General features: G+C 37.2%; 1 protein-coding gene across 2 annotated transcripts; it reads left to right on the top strand.

Annotated features, from left to right (window-relative positions):
- Positions 1–5287: 5287 nt before the first annotated feature.
- On the top strand, positions 5288–17076 carry LYSMD3 (LysM domain containing 3). Of its 2 annotated transcripts, none has more exons than XM_027100634.1 (3): positions 5288–5524; positions 9527–9792; positions 14259–17076. In XM_027100634.1, the coding sequence occupies exons 2-3, from the start codon at positions 9538–9540 to the stop codon at positions 14922–14924; spliced, it is 921 nt and encodes a 306-aa protein (XP_026956435.1). In that variant the 5' UTR covers positions 5288–5524; positions 9527–9537; the 3' UTR covers positions 14925–17076. The 2 variants fall into 2 exon arrangements, with proteins under 2 accessions (XP_026956435.1, XP_026956436.1); XM_027100635.1 differs by lacking the exon at positions 5288–5524 and adding an exon at positions 5557–6179.
- The last annotated feature ends 1686 nt before the right edge of the window (positions 17077–18762 follow it).

The following is an 18762-nucleotide window of genomic DNA, read 5'->3' on the forward strand; positions in this document are numbered from 1 at the left end:
CACGCCAACCTCTTTCCTGCTCTAGTTACTGCAATAGCCTCCTAACTGATCTACCTGCTTCTATCCTGGCTCTCCTAAATGATCCATTTAAAAGGTAGATAATGTCCTCCTCTGCTCCAAACCCTCCCATGGTTTCCCATCTTGCTGGGAGTAAAAGTCCAAGTCCTGGGAATGGCCTACAAAGTCCTATCTGATTTGTCTCCCTCTAACCTCATGTCCTGTTGCTGTCTGACCTTGTGCAATCCACTCCAGCCACGCCGGCCTTCTTGCTGTCCCTCCAATACACTGCACAATTCCTCTAGACCTGGCGCTTGGCTGTTCCTTCTGCCTGGCAAGCTCTCCTCCCATGTGCCAACATGGCTCACAAACTGACTCTCTTCAGGCCTGTGTCTATCACTTTTTCAATCAGGCCTTTCCTTACCTACCCAATTGCAAAAGCAACCCCCACCCCACCCAAAACACTGCAAAAGAGAATGTCTATACGTATATAACTGAGTCACTTTGCTGTACAGCAGACATTGGCATAACATTGTAAATCAACTTCAATAAAAACAACAAACTACGGCAACCTCCTTCCCTACTTAGTTTTCCTCCATTAAATTATCACTATCTAACATACTAATGTTTCATTTATTTATTTTATCTCTCTTCCACCACAAGAAACTCAGCTCCATGAAAACAAGGATTTGGGCCTGATTGTTTACTACAGATCCCCAGTGCTTAAAACAGAGCCTGAAATCCAGTAGGTGCTTAGTTAATATTTGTCAAATGAATAGATGTAATTTCTGTCTATATTTTGTCAGATGAGCACTACCTTCTCATTAGGTATATGCACCTTGCTGTTCTATGATTCTTTATATGGGCATGGAAGCTTTGCTTTGAATTTCTATCTTGTCTTTTCAAATACTGTTGGTTAAGCTAAGGACTGTCACAGGAGTAGTCTCTTAACTATCTAGAAAGACCTAGACTAGAACAAGAAAACACTTTTGTGTCTTCATTTTGGAGACCTTTCCAGGTATGTCTTCATTTTTTCTTTATGCTTCCCCACCTCCTGATCTTCCTGACTCCATGAACACATTACTGAATACCTAAGAAATCTAACTGGATATCCACTCTCTGGACTTTATTTTGACTTGCCCTCCAATTCCAGATGCCCTCACCCAGTTCCATTGACTGGGTCATCTATCACGTTTTCCTTTGGTGAAGTGGACTCAATTAATTCTGTCTGACCATCATAGGTCGTTGGAGGAGTAGGCAAAGCAATAAGCAGGTTATAGATCCTAGGGCATTCACCTGCCCCAATTTACTTATGTGGCCACAGTAATTGTAGAGTTCACAGGAAACAAGGCATTTCAAATTATAGTCTACTTGGGACTTCCCTGGTGGTGCAGTGGTTAAGAATCCGCCTGCCAATGCAGGGGATATGGATTCGAGCCCTGGTCCAGGAAGATCCCACATGCCACGGAGCAACTAAGCCCGTGCGCCACAACTACCGAGCCTGCACTCTAGGGCCCACGAGCCACAACTACTGAAGCCCGTGTGCCTAGAGCCCGTGCTCCTCAACAAGAGAAGCCACCACAATGAGAAGCCTGCGCACCACAACAAAGAGTAGACCCGGCTCACCGCAACTAGAGAAGGCCCGTGTGCAGCAACGAAGACCCAACACAGCCAAAAATAAATAAATTTATTAAAAAAGCAAACTATAGTCTACTTAATTGTAAACATATATAACTATTGCTTTCTATGTGTAACAACTACCTAGCTAAAGAATTTAAGAATAGTATTTTGAGTCTAGTTTTCATCTAGTAACGTCTGTATAGATAGAGACATTTTTTTTTTTTTGCGGTACACGGGCCTCTCACTGTTGTGGCCTCTCCCGTTGCGGAGCACAGGCTCCGGACACGCAGGCTCAGCGGCCATGGCTCACGGGCCCAGCCGCTCCGTGGCACGTGGGATCTTCCCGGACCGGGGCACGAACCCGTGTCCCCTGCATCGGCAGGCGGACTCTCAACCACTGCGCCACCAGGGAAGCCCTAGATAGAGACTTTTGAAGTCATTCAAGTCACAGTTAATATCCCTGACATTTATTTGCATTTATAAGCATTTATATTTGCATATATAAATGCATTTATAAGCAACTCTGAATTCCTGAAGTATACTTGACTCTTCTTTTATCCACGTTATGGCAGAGCTGTGATTATGATAATCGCTATGCTTTAAAATCACAGGGTGAACAGCAACTAGGGAGCTCATCTGGTTTATCTCTAGCAGAACATAATCTGAATCATGCAGTCTGGTTTGTTGGGTTTTTTCAAGACTTTTGGAGAAGAGACACAATAATTTTTTCTACATATAGTTTGAAGATCAGAGATGAGGGGTTTTTTAGGTTTCCTCTCATAATCCAGTTTTAAATTCATTTAAGTATTTCCTTGGTGTACTACAGTCTTTTGCTTCTAGAAAGTAGAATGAGAAGGAACAGCTGATAAAAGGATACAAGAAGGAGCAAAGATTTAAGAAGCAAGGATGAAAGAAACCTGGCAGAGGGAAATAAAGAAGAAATATAAAAATAATTAAATGTTCCATTACTCTTTCATTTTTTTGATTTCCAAGAACCAGATTTGATCTCGTTCTTTTTTACAGACACTCACTACTTGAACACAAGGTACAAAGAGACTCAGGAATGACTAAGGAGTGCATGGTTGACTATTGGTTAACTGTGGATAAAACAAGTCCAGTTATTCATCAATAATATGTGTTCAGTCTTAATATTTTTAAATAATAATAAAAGCACATGGTAATAAAAATTCAGTCTATGTAGAGAGGTCTAAAAAGAAAAGGCAAAGTTTCCTGCCACATCTAGTCCTTTCAATCACTGTTAAAAATTCCTTTAGTAATTTTCTAGAAAGAAAAATTAAACGCATTTTCCTATATAGATATATGAATGCGTGTGTGTGGGGGGGCGATGAGGGCTGTGCATTTAAAATTTTATTACAGAAGAATAACATACCTCCTATGTGGCAGCTTACTTTTTTCTCTTTAAAATACGTTTTGGAGACCTTTCCATGTATCTAGTCATGGAAGCTCCATGAATAAGGAAACTTTGTCTTTTTAAGCATTGTACTCCCAATGCCTAGAACAAAGGTCTCACAAATACTTTTTCTCCAGAAAAAATGTGTTAGGTAAATGAATGAATAAATTAGAAAATAAGAAAAACAACTTCATTGTTTTGAGCAAAGGCATAATATTGCATTATTTAAATGTACCAGAAGTTTCCAGTCTGTTATTGATGAACATTTAGAATATTTTCAGATTTTTGGCTATTACTGTAGTAAACATTCCTGAACCTATCTGTTAAATCTTACACGTTTATCTGTAAGTGAATCCAAGGTAATTACTTTGCAATGTACTAGTTCAGTCAATTGCATTTTTAACTTTCACATTTCCAAGTAACACTCCTAACTGGTTGCATCACTTTACACTCTTATTAAAATACAATTTTTATTCTGGGGCAAACCACAAAACCTAAATGTTTAATGTCAGAAATACACATTCATAGAAACTACATATTCTTTCATCTACAGCCTTTTAATAAAAACTGTGTCAGATGAGATCTAAAAAAACTGAAAATCCTTGTGGCCTTGCTCAGCACTAGGGACATCATTTTACTCAAGGACAAAGTACTTGTTCCTTCTGGCCAGCTTTTTGGAACTTGGCCAAAATTCATGGCTAACTGCTTCCTTTGTATATTCTAATAATAAGATATAATTCTATTAGTGTCTTTTTGTAAAAAGCTCAATAACTGCACCTTTGTCAAATATAAATAATGGTTCAAGAGCATGCACATGTCATTGAGAAAGTATTTATACAAAGGAAACAGGTAGCAGTCCTGTAGAAGTGCTTGAAATTCTATCTCTCGGGCTTTCACATGGATTCCACTGCCTATTGACATTAAAATAAGAAAAGTAACCTATATGCAGAAAGAAGGTTGTATTCACATTAACATTCATGAAGGCTGAGCAGCTTGAGCCCTACACATCAAGTAGGGAATATATCCTTTGTTTACCGATGAGAAAATGTCTCAGTGATAAATGGTTACAGACAGGGGTGTCACAAGGGCAACAGCATACAGAACAGCTCCGACAAACTTAAAAAACATTTTTTTTTAAAAGTCTTCTTCTCCTCCAGTTCTTTTTGCAGATTGTGGAGCACAGTGCCTATCCCCTCAAATAAAAGAAAAATATTGCAATGCAGAATTCCTAACCTTTACTGAGGCACCTCCCAGAAAACAAAAACCACACTCTTTGAGAATAATTTGAAACAAAGCTTCAAAGGTTTCATGATGCATAAATATTCAGACATTCTGAAAAGAAGTGCCCTACACCCTGCACCCTGCCTGTTTGGGTCTAAAATGTATATTGTTATAAGACAGCACGGTCGTCAAAGTGCAAAGTCTAACGTCAACACTGGGAGACGTTAGGCACATCGTTAAAACGCTTTACACTCATTTACATAAATTCAAACACATTATCATACTCATTCAGTAAATTTCTGAGAAGAATCATATATGAGGTCACGAATTTGTCATTTTTCAAACTAATATCTTATTGACTCCAAAACTGACTTGGTAGACTTTCAGTTAATTTTCAAAACAAAATAAGTTATAACTTGTAGACAGCCTTGTCTCATTGAGAATAGGAAGCCTGGAACCAGGGCTCGAGGGCAATTACTTCCCGGGGCCTAACTCTAGGTGGCTCACTTTCCTCACCTAAAAACACAAAGGCTGAAACAACTGTCTCCCGCAGCCCAAGGGTTTTTTTCTCCAGCATTTTGTCTTTTCTGCAGGAGTCTAGAGGATTCAGCAGGAAGAGTTAGAAGCACAGAACAATCTAAAACATGGATGTCGATACTATGCTTTGGGGAGTCCTTCCCCATCACACAGAAACCTCCAGATGCAGAGCAAGAGGAAATGCACAACAGCCGCCGACAAATCCCCTGCTAGCACCTCCCCACTCAGTGTTTTCTAGCCAGCCTTTGCCAGCGCTGTGCGAACGAAGGACAAAGGCGCAGCCGGAAGGTCGCCCCGGGCCGCCGAGTTAGCCCCGAGCCTTGGCCCTGGATCTATTACTTACTGGGGGTGACGGGGCGGGGCCCAAGGGGAGGAGTCAGGGGCGGGGCTGGAACCGGACCCTACTCCTGGGCTGCGGCGGAATCTCTGCGTCTGCGCGCCCGCGTAGGCCTGTGGTTGGGAAGCCCCAGGTTCTAGGCTCGCCCCCGCGCCCCGGCCTCCGCCTCCTCCAGGTCCCTTCCCACCTCCGCCCACTTGACGCGATGACGCACGGCAGGTTTGCGGACGTGGCGGCGGCGCACTGCACGAAAGGCCGAGACGTTGGCGGCGGCGGTGACGGTCTACAGGGGAAGCCAAAAACGGAGGCTCGGCCATGAACTGGCCCGGGACGGCCTCCCCAGCGGCGGCGGCGGACTTGGTAGCCGTCTCCTCGTTGAGTCCCGCCTGCTAACGGGACAGGTAAAGATCGCGGTGAGAGGTCGGGGGTGGCCGGGTCCCGGCCGGCGGGGTTGGGCCCCAGCTGCACCCTCGCTGGAGGCGGCGCGGACCCCGCGGCCGCAGATGTGGCGAGGCACCTGGTTGGGGCTTGGACCCCAGCCCGCGTGGAAGAGACTCCGAGGCAGGGGAGACCTTCGAGACCAGCTCCACCAAAGCCCCTTGTTACACTGTCGGGGAAACTGAGGCTCAGAGGAAGGACTCCTACTTGCCCCAATCCCGGAGCAGCGCATTTCCCACCTAGACACACTACATTTCTCCTACAACTTCGTGTCTCTGTTGAATATTCGTTGACAGCATCTCGTCCACATCGTCCAAGTGTGATGGTGTAAGATAGAGATCTGAGATTTAATTCTCGCAGGGGGTAACAGGGAAAGAAAAAACAAGACGTGTGGAAAGGAGGAGGAGGGAAGTTAAGTTTTTAGAAACTGAATTGGCCCTGGCAGGTACAGTCCCTGTGATACTGTCCCAGTGCTGAGCTGGATTGTGACCTGTGGCCCTTTTATTGCTCTCTGCTTAAGGAATGTCAAAGCGAAACACCCAGCAGCATTTATGCAGCACGAAGGCGTTTGGGAAATCATTTTCAGTCAGAAAGTGAGCTGATGAGTGCTTCAACACGGTATCCATTGTGTTACTCTTGTCATCTATGTAGCATGCAGGCTTGTTTTAGTTTTCTGAAGGGGGTATTTGTGCTTTTTTTTTTCCTGCCTTAAGATAATTATGACAGGTGAAGAGAATTCAACCAGATGACTTGAATACTGGGTACTTTCTAATCTCTATATACTTGGCTCAGATAATTATATGCCTGGGCCAGAGTCTACCTTTTCGCGTCAATTAGGGACACAACCAATTCTTGATTATTCAGAAACAGACTACACAGTTTGTGGTATTCTACTGCCTGCGTTTCATTCCAAGCGGAGTGAAGAGATCGTGAAACAGATGACGTTCTAGTCTTTAAATATTATTTAGCAACATATCATGGAGGGACGTTGATATAAGTATCTAAAATGGCTTTGGGGCATTGCTCAGTGAATTTCAGCTGTACTAAGCCAGTTTGGGGTTCTAAGACCAAATTATCAGGGGAAAAACGTCTAAAGGGCAGCATAACTGAGTCAGTATAGCCATGGGTAAATCGCTGTATATTAAGTGGTTCATAACTTTTTAAACTTTTTGAGAATATGAAAACAATAAATATTATCCTCAGAAAAATGTAAATATGTATAAAATTTTGCCTAGGAATCCACAGGATTCACAGACATTCCCTACATTAAAGACAGGAAAGACTGTAAAATAAGTGGAAATTATCTGTTTTAGATGAAGGTGAGATACTCTACTCTTTCAACTTTTTTGAGAACAGAATAAAAATAAAGCATCCTTAATTTATTGTGGGATTAAAACAAGTTTAATCTTTAAGCTTGTTAGAGTTGTCACTTGTTAGAATTCCTTGAAGGAACAGGTGTGACTTTAAAACTGCTTTTAAGATGTAAAATGTGGTAGCTTTCTTTAGTTTGGTGGCTGTTGAGTTAGGAATTCCAGTTCAATAAATAATGTAGCTCTTGGGGGGACAGGTGAAATTATCGACTTAATATATAGCTATTAGTTATTTATGTTATCTGAATAGAAACCTTTGAGTTTTTGAAGCATTACAGTGTTGCCACAGAACAGAGTCAGAAACTGGTTTTCAAGGGTTCTATTCAATGATATGAAATAGTTCCCAAAATTTTAAAGTATGTCCCGACATAGAGAGTATGTAATCTATTGTCATGTATATTACAAACTCAGACTTTTGGAGTTGGTCTTTTTCGATTTTTTTCTTTTTCACCTGGTACTTGTCCATAGTATTCACAACTGGCTTTGATACATCATTTAGTCTTGGCTTCTATGGCACAACATTTTCTTGGTTTCCTCCTCCTCTGAACACTTCTTTTCGTCTTTGCAGTCTGATTTTCCTTCGTCTAGGTACTAAATGTAGCAGTTCTTCAAGGGTCAGTCTTGGACCCTCTTATTCTGCGTGCACGCTCTCTCTTCCTCCCTCCCTCTCTCCCTCTCTCCCTCTCCCTCTCTCTCTGTCTCTGTCTCTGTCTCTGTCTCTGTCTCTGTCTCTCTCTCTCTCTGTAATCTCATCTACACAGCTTCAGTTTCCACCTATGTGCAGATGAGTCATGAAATTATATCACCCAGACCTTTCTGAATTTGACCACATAGACCACTTGACTACCTGACATTCTTTTTGGTTGTCTTAAAGGAATTTACAGTCAGCGTCACCAAGCCCCCCCGCCCCCACCAAGCTCTTTTTCCAGTGTTCCACATCTTAGAGAATGGCACTACCATTTACTCAGGGATGCAAATCACAAGTCTTGGTGTGATCCTTAACTAACTTCTTCTCTTCATATCTGAGCCACATCATTAAGCCTTAAGTATTTTATCTCCCCAAATTCCTCTTACGACCTCTCTACTCTCCATCTTTCACAATAATTGAGGATAATCTACTATCCTTTCTTATGTGAACAATTAATATGAAGCTAAAACTGTGAATGTGGTAATAGTTTTTTATGTTCTTGTATTGTTTTTTGTTTTTAACATTGACAGACTTTATGGGGGCGGGGATCTGGTTTCCACCTGGGATCCTACCCTCTTAATATAGATAAGAAGGGATTTAGAAACCTTTGTACAGTATCTATTCTGGGCCCCCAGGGCAGGAAGGGGGTGATTGCTGGGTGGGCGGGCTGGAAGGGTGGAGGCAGGGCCCTTACCACCTGCATGCCCACATCCACCCTGAACATGAGGGTGGGGTGAGATGCTCTGGGAGGGATGAGGGAGTCCCCAGGCTAGGGGCAAGCTGGCAGCAGGGGCTGTGACAGGTAGCCATAGCTTCAGCAGCACTTGGCACCACAGTTGCAGGGCAGCTTGTTGCTGGCATCGTCAGTGGTGCACTTGTAGTCATAGGTGAGCTCCTCACCATGCAGGGTGCAGTGCAGGGTAGGTGAAGATGATGATGGGCTTCTGGCCCTCCACCTGGGTGACTTGAGAGAAGCAGTTGGGCTCACAGGAGTGGTTGATGACACGGGCAGCATTACCATGCATCGTGGCATCCCCACATCAAAGTCATCCATTCGGAACATGTAGCACCCAGTGCCCTTCCCATCGGAGAACTTCTCCCGCTTATTGTTCTTTTTTAATGAGGATAGATTAACTTGATGAAGGTGAGTTGAGAGTGAGTACACTTAGGTCAGCTCTCATCTCAGTCAGTCTTAAGATGTCTTTTCTTAAGTAGAAATGAATGTAGAACTTATAATCTGTTCACAATCTTTATAGACCATAAATTGAGTTTCATGAGGACTTTGGTAAGTTAAAGTTTGGTGAAAAGCTGCCAGGGAAGAAAAATCCCTGGTTGAGAGCAAAATTATGACCTGTATAGAAGGTACATACTATACTAAATAAAAATACTGAAATCAGCGTGATCCAGGGAAGTAGGTAGGGAGTTCAAAAGACAGTTCAATCCCATGGAACTTAAAATGCAGAACAACTCAGAAAGTTTGGGGTTCATAAAAGTGTTGTGTGTGCACATATAAAACATATACTTTGATTCTATCAGATCTGTAAATTGTATATATGATCACACGTTTTTAAGACATAATACAAAATTATTTCTGTAATTTTCTTCACATCCTCAGAATGGGGAAACTTAATTTTTTGACCTAAAAAAATATAGCAATTTGCCCTTGGTAAAATGTAATCATCACCATGTTTTGTGATATATGGTCTATAAGAATGGATTACTTCTTCCTCCCATCCCATTGTCTCCATTGCCAAATACGTTCATTGTACTTCAACAACTATAAAACTTGAACCTAAAACCATTCTTTAAAAAACAAAAGATAAAGTGTCCTGAATATAAGATTCATGTAAATTAGTCAAATGGATCAGCTACATTCCAAAGTTTTCTCTGCCTTCTTTCCCTACCAGATTTTGACATTATGGCAGGGAGGCATCAGAATCGTAGTTTTCCTCTTCCAGGAGTTCATTCAAGTGGTCAAGTACATGCATTTGGAAATTGTACAGACAATGATATGTTGGAGGAGGATGCTGAAGTGTATGAGCTTCGATCCAGAGGAAAAGAAAAAATCCGAAGAAGTACATCAAAAGATAGACTTGATGACATTATAGTATTAACAAAAGATATACAGGAAGGAGACACTTTAAATGCAATAGCCCTTCAATACTGTTGTACGGTAAGTTTTAATTTGATTTTGCATAATGCAGCCCCAAATAAATTATTCGTTCATAGCACAAAATTGAAATAAATTCTGTGCCCTTTTATCTTGTATTCCCCCCCACCCACTTTTTTGTCTTTTCACAGAAATCAGTATCATGTTGGTGGATGTTAACTTTTTAAATTTTTAAGTGAACACTTGAATTTCTGTTTATTTCTAAATCATGATTCTATTTTCAGATTGAAAAACACTCAAATGTGTTTATTTTTCTCCTTATTCAAGTTGTAAGGGAATGTAGAAATATATAAGGAAAGTTTTTTTCCTGCCCCAATTTCCTGAGATAACACACGTTGGTGTATTTCTTTCCATACGTTTTTTGGGGGGAGATATATATGTGTATAGTGATTTTTTAAAAATTGGTTTATATTATACCTATTACTCTGCAAGTTGCCTTTGACTTTTTCATTTCTTAGTATACCATGGATATCCCTCATAGCCTTATAGATCTAACTCATTATTTTATGTAGCTATATGATGTTGCATAGTATGGATGTACCATAATTATTAAGTTGTTCTCTTACTCATTGATAGGATTTTCTCCATGTTTTGCATTGTGCAGTGAATATCATCACAACTGGTACCTTATTTCTGTGAAATAGATTCTCAAAAGTGGGATTTATAGATGAAAGGTATATTTTTTATTTTACTAGGCATTAAACTCTGTTTAAATCCATTTAATGTCTGTGTCATGTCCATTTTGTATCCATAGCATGGAATCTATTTTCATGTAAACACATTGATATGGAAACTGTTGATATCTTTCATTTTCAAACTTTTTATTCTCATGCTTCCAAAAGAATTTTGAAATGTATATACTGTGTACCTCCTTGCACCTTTTAAAGTGAACATCTTAAATACATCCTGACTTAAAGTAGTTATAAAGGATTTAATTTCCAGAATGTTGTCAATATTGATATTTAAAAATAAGACTATTAGAATATTCTTTAAATATATGCATGGAATCCTAAATACCACCAGGATTTGCTACCTAAAATTATTCATTTAAAATATATATATGAGCTCTTTTTTTAGTAGCATGAAATTTTATATTTAAAAATTTTTTATATATTTAAAATTTTTTTCTCCTTGATTAATATTTTCATCCCCCCCCAAAATCTTTCATAGTATAAAATATTTTTATCTTGAAAACCTTTTATTGATTACCTGTCATAGTTCTCTCCAATAGAAACACACACATATATTGATAAATTTATATATATATATTATTTAATTTTAAAGTCTCTGATGACCATGAGGTTCTATGTATTATTTTTCCTGAATAATTATTGCAATTATTCACAATTGATCAAAACAAACATTATAAATTTTAATTTAAATGTTTAATAAATATTTTATTGAAATGCATTTCTTGATGAGGTAAGAAAGCTGGGTTTGGGTTTTTTTTTTGTGACTTGTTCATGTATGGCAACATTATTTATTGTTAAATCAGAAAATATCTGATTTCATTCTTTAATGCAAATAAAATTGTTAATATGTGTTCTGTAGAGAAATAAGACCACTGAGAAATAAATTATAGAATGTGCTTTAGAAGGATGATAATGGAAAGTAATCAAGACTTTAAAATTAGGGGCAAGACTGAAAATATCAAGGTGAAGATCTAAGAGAAGAGTGTGGTCCAGCAGCTTTATTAGAGAAAGACATTAGTTTTCTTTTAATGAGCCTAGAAAATTTTCTTAGAAAAAGAGAAATTTGAAGTGCCATCTGAATGATTAAAAATAGATCATATTTCCAATGAAGTGAGAAGGAGAAAGTATTTCAGGCATGACAGTGATGTGGAGATTTCAAGGAGGAAATAAGGCGGACAACGGAGGAAGTTTAATAGCTGTTTCAGAAATGAGTGACACAGACTAGGATGAAGTGATTTAATATAACTGAGGGAAAGTTTGATATATAGTAAGAGAACATCATTGTAAGATTTTAACAAGAGTGCTGCAAAATGGGGTGGTGGGGGGCGGGAACCTGCTGGTGAATTAGAGGGAATCCAAGAAAGAAGTTACTGGAAGATGATCCAATGAATATGATTCAGGCTTAGGCTAAAATATTTATAGTAAAGAAGAGAAGAAGCCAATAGAAAATGTATTGGGGGGGAAATCACAGGGTGTATCCGCTGTTTCCTTAATTAAAATGAAGAGTGATGAAAGGCAGCTGAACGTTAGGGAAAAGATGGCATTGGCCACAATAATGGGAAAATTGATACAGCAGAGATAGGGAGTTAAGCAGTGCTCCCTTTTGACAGAGCTCAACTAGCAAAAAAAAGATTAACCTTACAAAAGGATTTATCATTTAAAAATATGGTAATTAGTGCTATATTCCACTTGTAAATATTCAGCCTTAGGAATTATTAAAAACATGCCTGTTATAAAACAGTGATAAGAGGAACAAAAAGCTCAAGGTTACATTTGGAATCCTAAATGTAACCAAGGAAGTTAGCATAACAGAGAAAATATTATAGGGATATTTAGAGAGATAACCTAGTTAGATGCTAAACCTTGGAAACCTGGTTCAGAAAGATTATTGAGTAGTTATTAGTCAGACCTGGTACACAATACCAGGCAAAAGAGCATTTAAAGAGAATAGGATCAGGCTTTGGGGTTTGTCAGTGAATCTTCATTTGCCTTAAAAGAGTCTCAAGGTAGTAAAATGACAAAGCATCCTTTAACATTACACTCTCATCTCCAAGTTACTGTTCAGTCCTCTCTCCCTTTTCCTCCCACACATACACTTCAAAGGAATTGATTTTTCCAATAAGAACTCTCATTCTTCATCAGTAATATGCAGTTAATCCAGGTCACTACTACCTCTTAAAAACCCTGTCTGACAACCTGGATTCTGCAGGTTTCTGACTTTCCTACTATTAAAATTTAATAACAGCTAACATTTACATAACATACTGTGTGTCACTACTGTAGATGTTCTTTGGACATTTTAATACATTAATCTTCACAGTAGTCCTATGTGGTAGGTAGTATTATTACTGTCATTTTACATATGTGAAACTGATTTGCAGACAGGTTAAACAACTTGCCCCAAATCATACAGCTAGAAAGTGTCAGGACCATGCTTCAAACCCAGATAGTCTGTGCTTTTAACCACCATCATATAGTGCTTTCCTGGGCACTGTTTCTTAATCTCCTTTGTGGATTTCTCTTAACTCAGCATACCCCTCAAATGTTGGCATTCCTCAGGGATCTTTCCTATGTTACCTTTTTCTCCTAGACTTTTTCTAGTGAATCTACTCTTGTGACTTCAATTACCATTTTTGCTGGTAATCCACAAATCTATATCTCTAGCTGAGATCATTCTTCTGAATTTCAGGCATACATTTATAACTGCCTTTGGACATCTTCCACTTGGCACATTTCAAGCACCTCAAAGTCAACATGTGTGAAATCTGCGTTCATTCTCTTTTATCCCTCTACAGTGTTCCATAATCTCAGTGAGTGACATCATTATCCATCGAGTTGGCCAAGCCAGAAATCTAAGTTTTATCCTAGACTCACTTTACCTCTCTGATATCAATCAGGTGATAAATGATCAGTGCTTGGTTTACAGCATTGATGGAAATGGTGGATTAATAACTTAAAGGCAGTTGGAGAGCCTGGCATAGTAATTGGTAACTTGAGAAACACTCTCCTGCTCCCCTTACAATGGCAGGTGGAGAGAACATGTAGACAGGTTGAGGACTATATAAAATATATAAGGAAAGCTTATAAAAATGGCTGATCTGGGGGATAGTTGAATAATGCATTTACACCAGAGGTTTGGGGAAAAATGGCTTCAGGGGACAAATGAAGGAGACAAATTATCATATTTTATCAATTCTAAGGTGTATTTTTTTTACACATTTTAACATCTTTGAAGTTAGAATGGTGGCGTCTTCAATATTTGGTGGGGTTTTTTTTTTACCTTAATGATACATAAAATAATGGCACATCTTAGAGTGGATTGCATCTTGGTTTTGATAAAATATGGTACTTTTAGTTCGGTAAGTTGACATTTGCCTATACTCTAATCACCACATTAGAAGAAGGAACGTAAGTATCTGTAATCCTTCCTTCACAAATTGTTTACAAGCGGCAGAAGTATGATATTTGCGCATGATATAGAAAGAGAAATACCAAAAGATCCTAGAATCTACTTAAATAGCTAGGATTAGTGTTAATATTGATAATATGTGGGTGATTATAGAATGTAATTGGTGATTTCTTAAGACTGGTAGATCAAGAATGGTATAGAACTGTTATCCACAAATAATATAAAATCCTCTCTGGATGTGATAACTTACTACTTCTAATAATTAAGCTCAATTTTTTTTCCCTCCAAAAGTAACTGGGATGAATGAATATTACTACTTCTATTTTGATTTAGAATTTAGTTGAATTTTGCTTTTTTTTTCTTTACAGGTAGCAGATATCAAGAGGGTTAACAATCTCATCAGTGATCAAGACTTTTTTGCCCTTAGGTCTATCAAAATTCCAGTAAAAAAGTTTAGTTCATTGACTGAAACACTTTATCCTCCAAAAGGAAGACAGACTTCACGTCCTTCATCTGTCCAGTACCTTTCAGAACAACAGGAAGTTTTGTCAGCTAATGATTTTCTTTCTTCCAGTGAGTCAGCTGGTAGCTTTTTAAAAGAAGTAGACCGAGACATAGAACAAATAGTAAAATGTACAGACACCAAAAGAGAGAACCTTAATGAGGTGGTGTCTGCCTTGACAGCACAACAAGTACGCTTTGAACCTGATAACAAAAACATTCAACGTAAGGATCCTTATTATGGAGCAGACTGGGGAATAGGGTGGTGGACAGCTGTAGTGATAATGTTGATAGTAGGCATAATAACGCCAGTATTTTATTTGCTGTATTATGAAATTTTAGCTAAAGTGGATGTTAGTCACCATTCAACAGTGGATTCTTCACATTTGCATTCAGGAGTCACACCCCCATCACAGCAGAGAGAAATGGAAAATGAAATGGCTCCAACTAAAGGAATACCCTTTGTCCCACAAGATGACCATAAGCTTTATAGTCAATATTCTCAGTTACCTGCTGCTCGACACAAAACATAGCAGTTAGTTCAGTTACAGTGTTAGCGATCACATGTGTATCTGGAATTTGGTGGGTGAATCAGTTATATTAAATAACCACTTCAAAGGCAGAATTTAGGGAGATTGAAGATGCTTTGTTTTTCACCTTTTTTTTTTTGTTTGTTTTTTGGAGCCATTTACAAATGGATTGAATATAAAATCCCTACAGTTGCTAGTTGTTGATTCTGAAAGCAGTACATCTGTATATCTCTTTTATCAATGCTTAAAGCAGAAATGAATTTAAATATGTGTCTCGGAAGTTCCTGGAAAATGCATTTTTTTCTTATTCAAGACTGGTTACGTTCAAATTTTATTTTTTAAGCAATTGTTTTTGGTTTGAGGTTATTAATAGTAAATTCATTATGCAGAATAATGATAGCATCAGATGTCTGCAACTGAAGAAAATTTATTACTAACCATCAAAATATTTAGTTGCAGAAAAGTTTGATTCTAAAATTATTTGATAGGACTTAAAATTTCATTTTGAAACTTAAGAAAAACCCCACATTAGTACATACGCTATGAAAACATAAGTAGAACAGAAAGGGGAAAGAAATGTATAATGTCTGTAATAGAAGCTGAGATATATTATTATTTTTAAGCCCCCAAATTAATGTGTTAACTGTTGGGAAGTTGCCATTTGGTCACTAGAACACTGGATTATGTCAGGACCTAAAAGTTATCTTTGTCTCTGAAAGAATGCTGCCTCTGCTTCTGTGTTTTAAGTGATTATATTTGCCTCTGATGTTTGAAAGCACTTTTGTTGTTCTTTGATGAAAAGTGTTATACATGTACAGATTAGTATTAATTAGGAAATATTTCCTTACATACTGTGATAAGTTGTTGCTGTTACATGTAATAACATGCCTTAATTACATTTAATGCCTTATAATACTTTATGTAAACTAGTACAATTTTTAGAATTAAAATTAAGCATTATTTCAGATGGTCCGATAGGATTCATAACATAGGCTGTATAAATTTGTCTCCACCTTCACTGTCAGGCACAAGTTAATGGGATAGTAACATTTTTGTTGTCTGTCTCTGAGGTCTGTTGCAGAAAAGCAAGGGTAAAGAGACCTTTTGCATTAGCAAAAACAGACAAATTGTTCTGTATATTGATCCCTTAACCTCTGTTTTTCAAAGAGAAAATGTTCAGCTTAGGTCTTTTTTCCCTGAACTAGAGCATCAAATTGGAGAAGAGAGGCCAAAGGTGTATATGGATTGGTCAAAAGAGTGCCACTTTTAAGATCTGTGTGGATCAGAGTCTGGCTAAATAAGCATTTGCATACTGATTCCATCATTTAGTTTTTAAAAGTATGTGTTTTTAAAATGCTATCAAAATGATTCATTTGGTGGAGTCTGGCTTGCCTGTTTGTGTATAATAAAGTATGTACCTTAAGATATATTATACCACCTAATTTTCTGGGCATTATTTCCTAACTTTTAATGTTTCAGCTTTTTGACCAGTCATTTTATATTTCAAACTTCAGTCTTGATACAAAGTGGGGTGAATAAATATATATGCTTAATGAGGTTTAATGTCGTTTTAGGAGCAGTGTATCATAGAAAGACAGGACAAAGATGTCAAACATTAAAGCCCTTGCATATATTAGAGGGCCTTAGACAATTACCAAAAAGTGTTAATATGGAGATTTGTAGCAAATTGATTTTTTGAGTTAACTCTATTAGTTTAAGATTTAAAAAATTGTTTTAATGTGCTTTGGGCATCTTGAGAAAAGTATGATCTTTCTAGTTTATGCTCAGTGTTAACTTGGTCAGTTTACATTGTATTTATTAAGCCTGCTGAAAATCAAGTTTCAAGAAAGAAAATAAAGATTATTTTAGGGTAGAATGGGCTAGATGTCCTTTGAAGAACTTTGTTTACATCAAATTGATGAAATTACGGAGTCAGGGATTCCTTTTTGCTAGCGGTACTTTGAAATTGTGATAGAGAAGTCTGATTTATAAAATAAGTAACTTTTTAAAAAGTAATGAGGTATACCATGTACTTGATTAGAAACCTTTTCTGTCTTGCAGAGTGTCCTATTCCTTGAAGGCAGTATAACATATCCTTATGACACAGGCAGTTTCCTTTGTCCATATATTTGAATTACATTGGGCTGGCCAAAAAGTTTGTTTGGATTTTTCCATAACATTTTACAGAAAAAACAGAGGGAACTTTTTGGCCAACCCAATATATTTTTTTACTTAATTGAATATAATTTGAATTATATATAATTCTATATATATGTATAACATATATAGAATTCTGTTATATATATAGAATTCTAGATTCTAATCCTTAAATGTCATTTGTAAAAGAAAAATTTCTTAAGCATTTAATAGATTTAGAATAATTTTAGCTTTTAAAAAGTACTAATAAAAAAAAAAAAAAAAAAAAAGTACTAATACATCAAAATTTGTAACAAATGCAGATTACTTTGTAAAACTTAATAAAACGAAAAGTTATTTGATTTTGTGGCTTTTGTGTTGAAACCCTTATTTGAATTTACTTTGAGGCTTTACATTAGAAGATATATACACAAACACACACATACATGCAGATGTAAAAGTAATGGAACTGTGAATCACTGCATTTGATTCACTTAAAAAGTTGGAGTTGCAAGTGAAGAAAAACCTATTTTTAAAAAGGGCAGATTCTTAAAGTCTGGGTACAAATGGTTAAGATTGTTTCAAACTAATGGATGCCATTTAAATTAAATATTTTTTGCCATCGTATTTCTAGAAAATTATAGGATTCATGTCCCCAAAAGATATATTAAGATCAGTTATAGAGTCTGGTGGCCACGTCAAGAATTAGAAGACAGTAATGTTAAATTAATTTCTCCAAAGACTTTTTGTTTTTTAAAGCTTATCTTTTTCTGGACTCTACTTACTTGTTCAGTGGCCTGAAGAGTTCTTGAAATGAACCATTATTTAGTCATTAGTTCTTTTTAAAGTACTACAAAAATTACCTACTTGGGAATATGAAGGATACAGTTAGAGTTTTAGAAATATCGTGAAACAAAGATCCAGTCAAAGTGTTACAGAGTAAAGGTGTAGTTTTTAGGAGTCTGTATTTAAATGGTACATTATGATGGGAATCATTCTTATTTTGAATTACAAAGTTGCTCAGGAAATCAGTATTTTCTTCCAAGTATGTGCATATTGCACTGTTAGATCATAGAAATCTGATGCTTTATTTAATTCTTTTTATGTATGCAAATTATATAAGTCTTTTGTATAATGTATTTTATACAGATGCAGCATGGAATTGTAGAATGTTATGTTAGCATGTACATCTGTAAAACTGGTTTTTAAAACTTCTTGCCCCTCATTTTTCATATTTTAAAAGATCTGCAAAATGTAATAAAGTTTCTATTTTATTATTCAATCGAAAATGGAATCTGGTTAATTTAATTGAATAAAGCAAACCTTTTCTCCTCCTCTAACTATTAGAGATACTATGTAAGATAGACTGAATTGCCAAAGATTTACCAATTCAGATTCCCCCTTGTTATACTGAAAAAATACACTGGATTATTTATAGTACATAAGTGAAAGGAAATGAAAAAAATATCAGATGAATGTTATTTGTGGGGGGATCTCTGATCTCATGGAAGAAGGCCTCATGAGACCTGGTCCACATCTTCTTGGCAAGTTACAGATTGGTTGTGTGACAATATGCTCTATTTATATGTAAATTTTATTATCACGGAAACAACCTTTCCATTTCAAAATATTAATTTTTTAAAATACCAGTAGCAAAAAGAATTGAGACAGTTATTTGGAGTTTTTATTTATTTAATGGAGAATT

This window comes from Aethalodelphis obliquidens, unplaced genomic scaffold (assembly GCF_003676395.1).
Source record: "Aethalodelphis obliquidens isolate GAN/ISIS:26980383/991018 unplaced genomic scaffold, ASM367639v1 scaffold4, whole genome shotgun sequence".
In the NCBI taxonomy this organism is placed as follows: domain Eukaryota; kingdom Metazoa; phylum Chordata; class Mammalia; order Artiodactyla; family Delphinidae; genus Aethalodelphis; species Aethalodelphis obliquidens.

What these genes read in the sequence shown, in the direction of transcription:
- LYSMD3 (XM_027100634.1), top strand. Translation starts at nt 9,538, where the DNA reads ATGGCAGGGAGGCATCAGAATCGTAGTTTTCCTCTTCCAGGAGTTCAT. An exon ending in CCCTTCAATACTGTTGTACG is followed by an intron (nt 9,793 to 14,258) that starts GTAAGTTTTAAT and finishes TTTTCTTTACAG; the next exon opens with GTAGCAGATATCAAGAGGGT.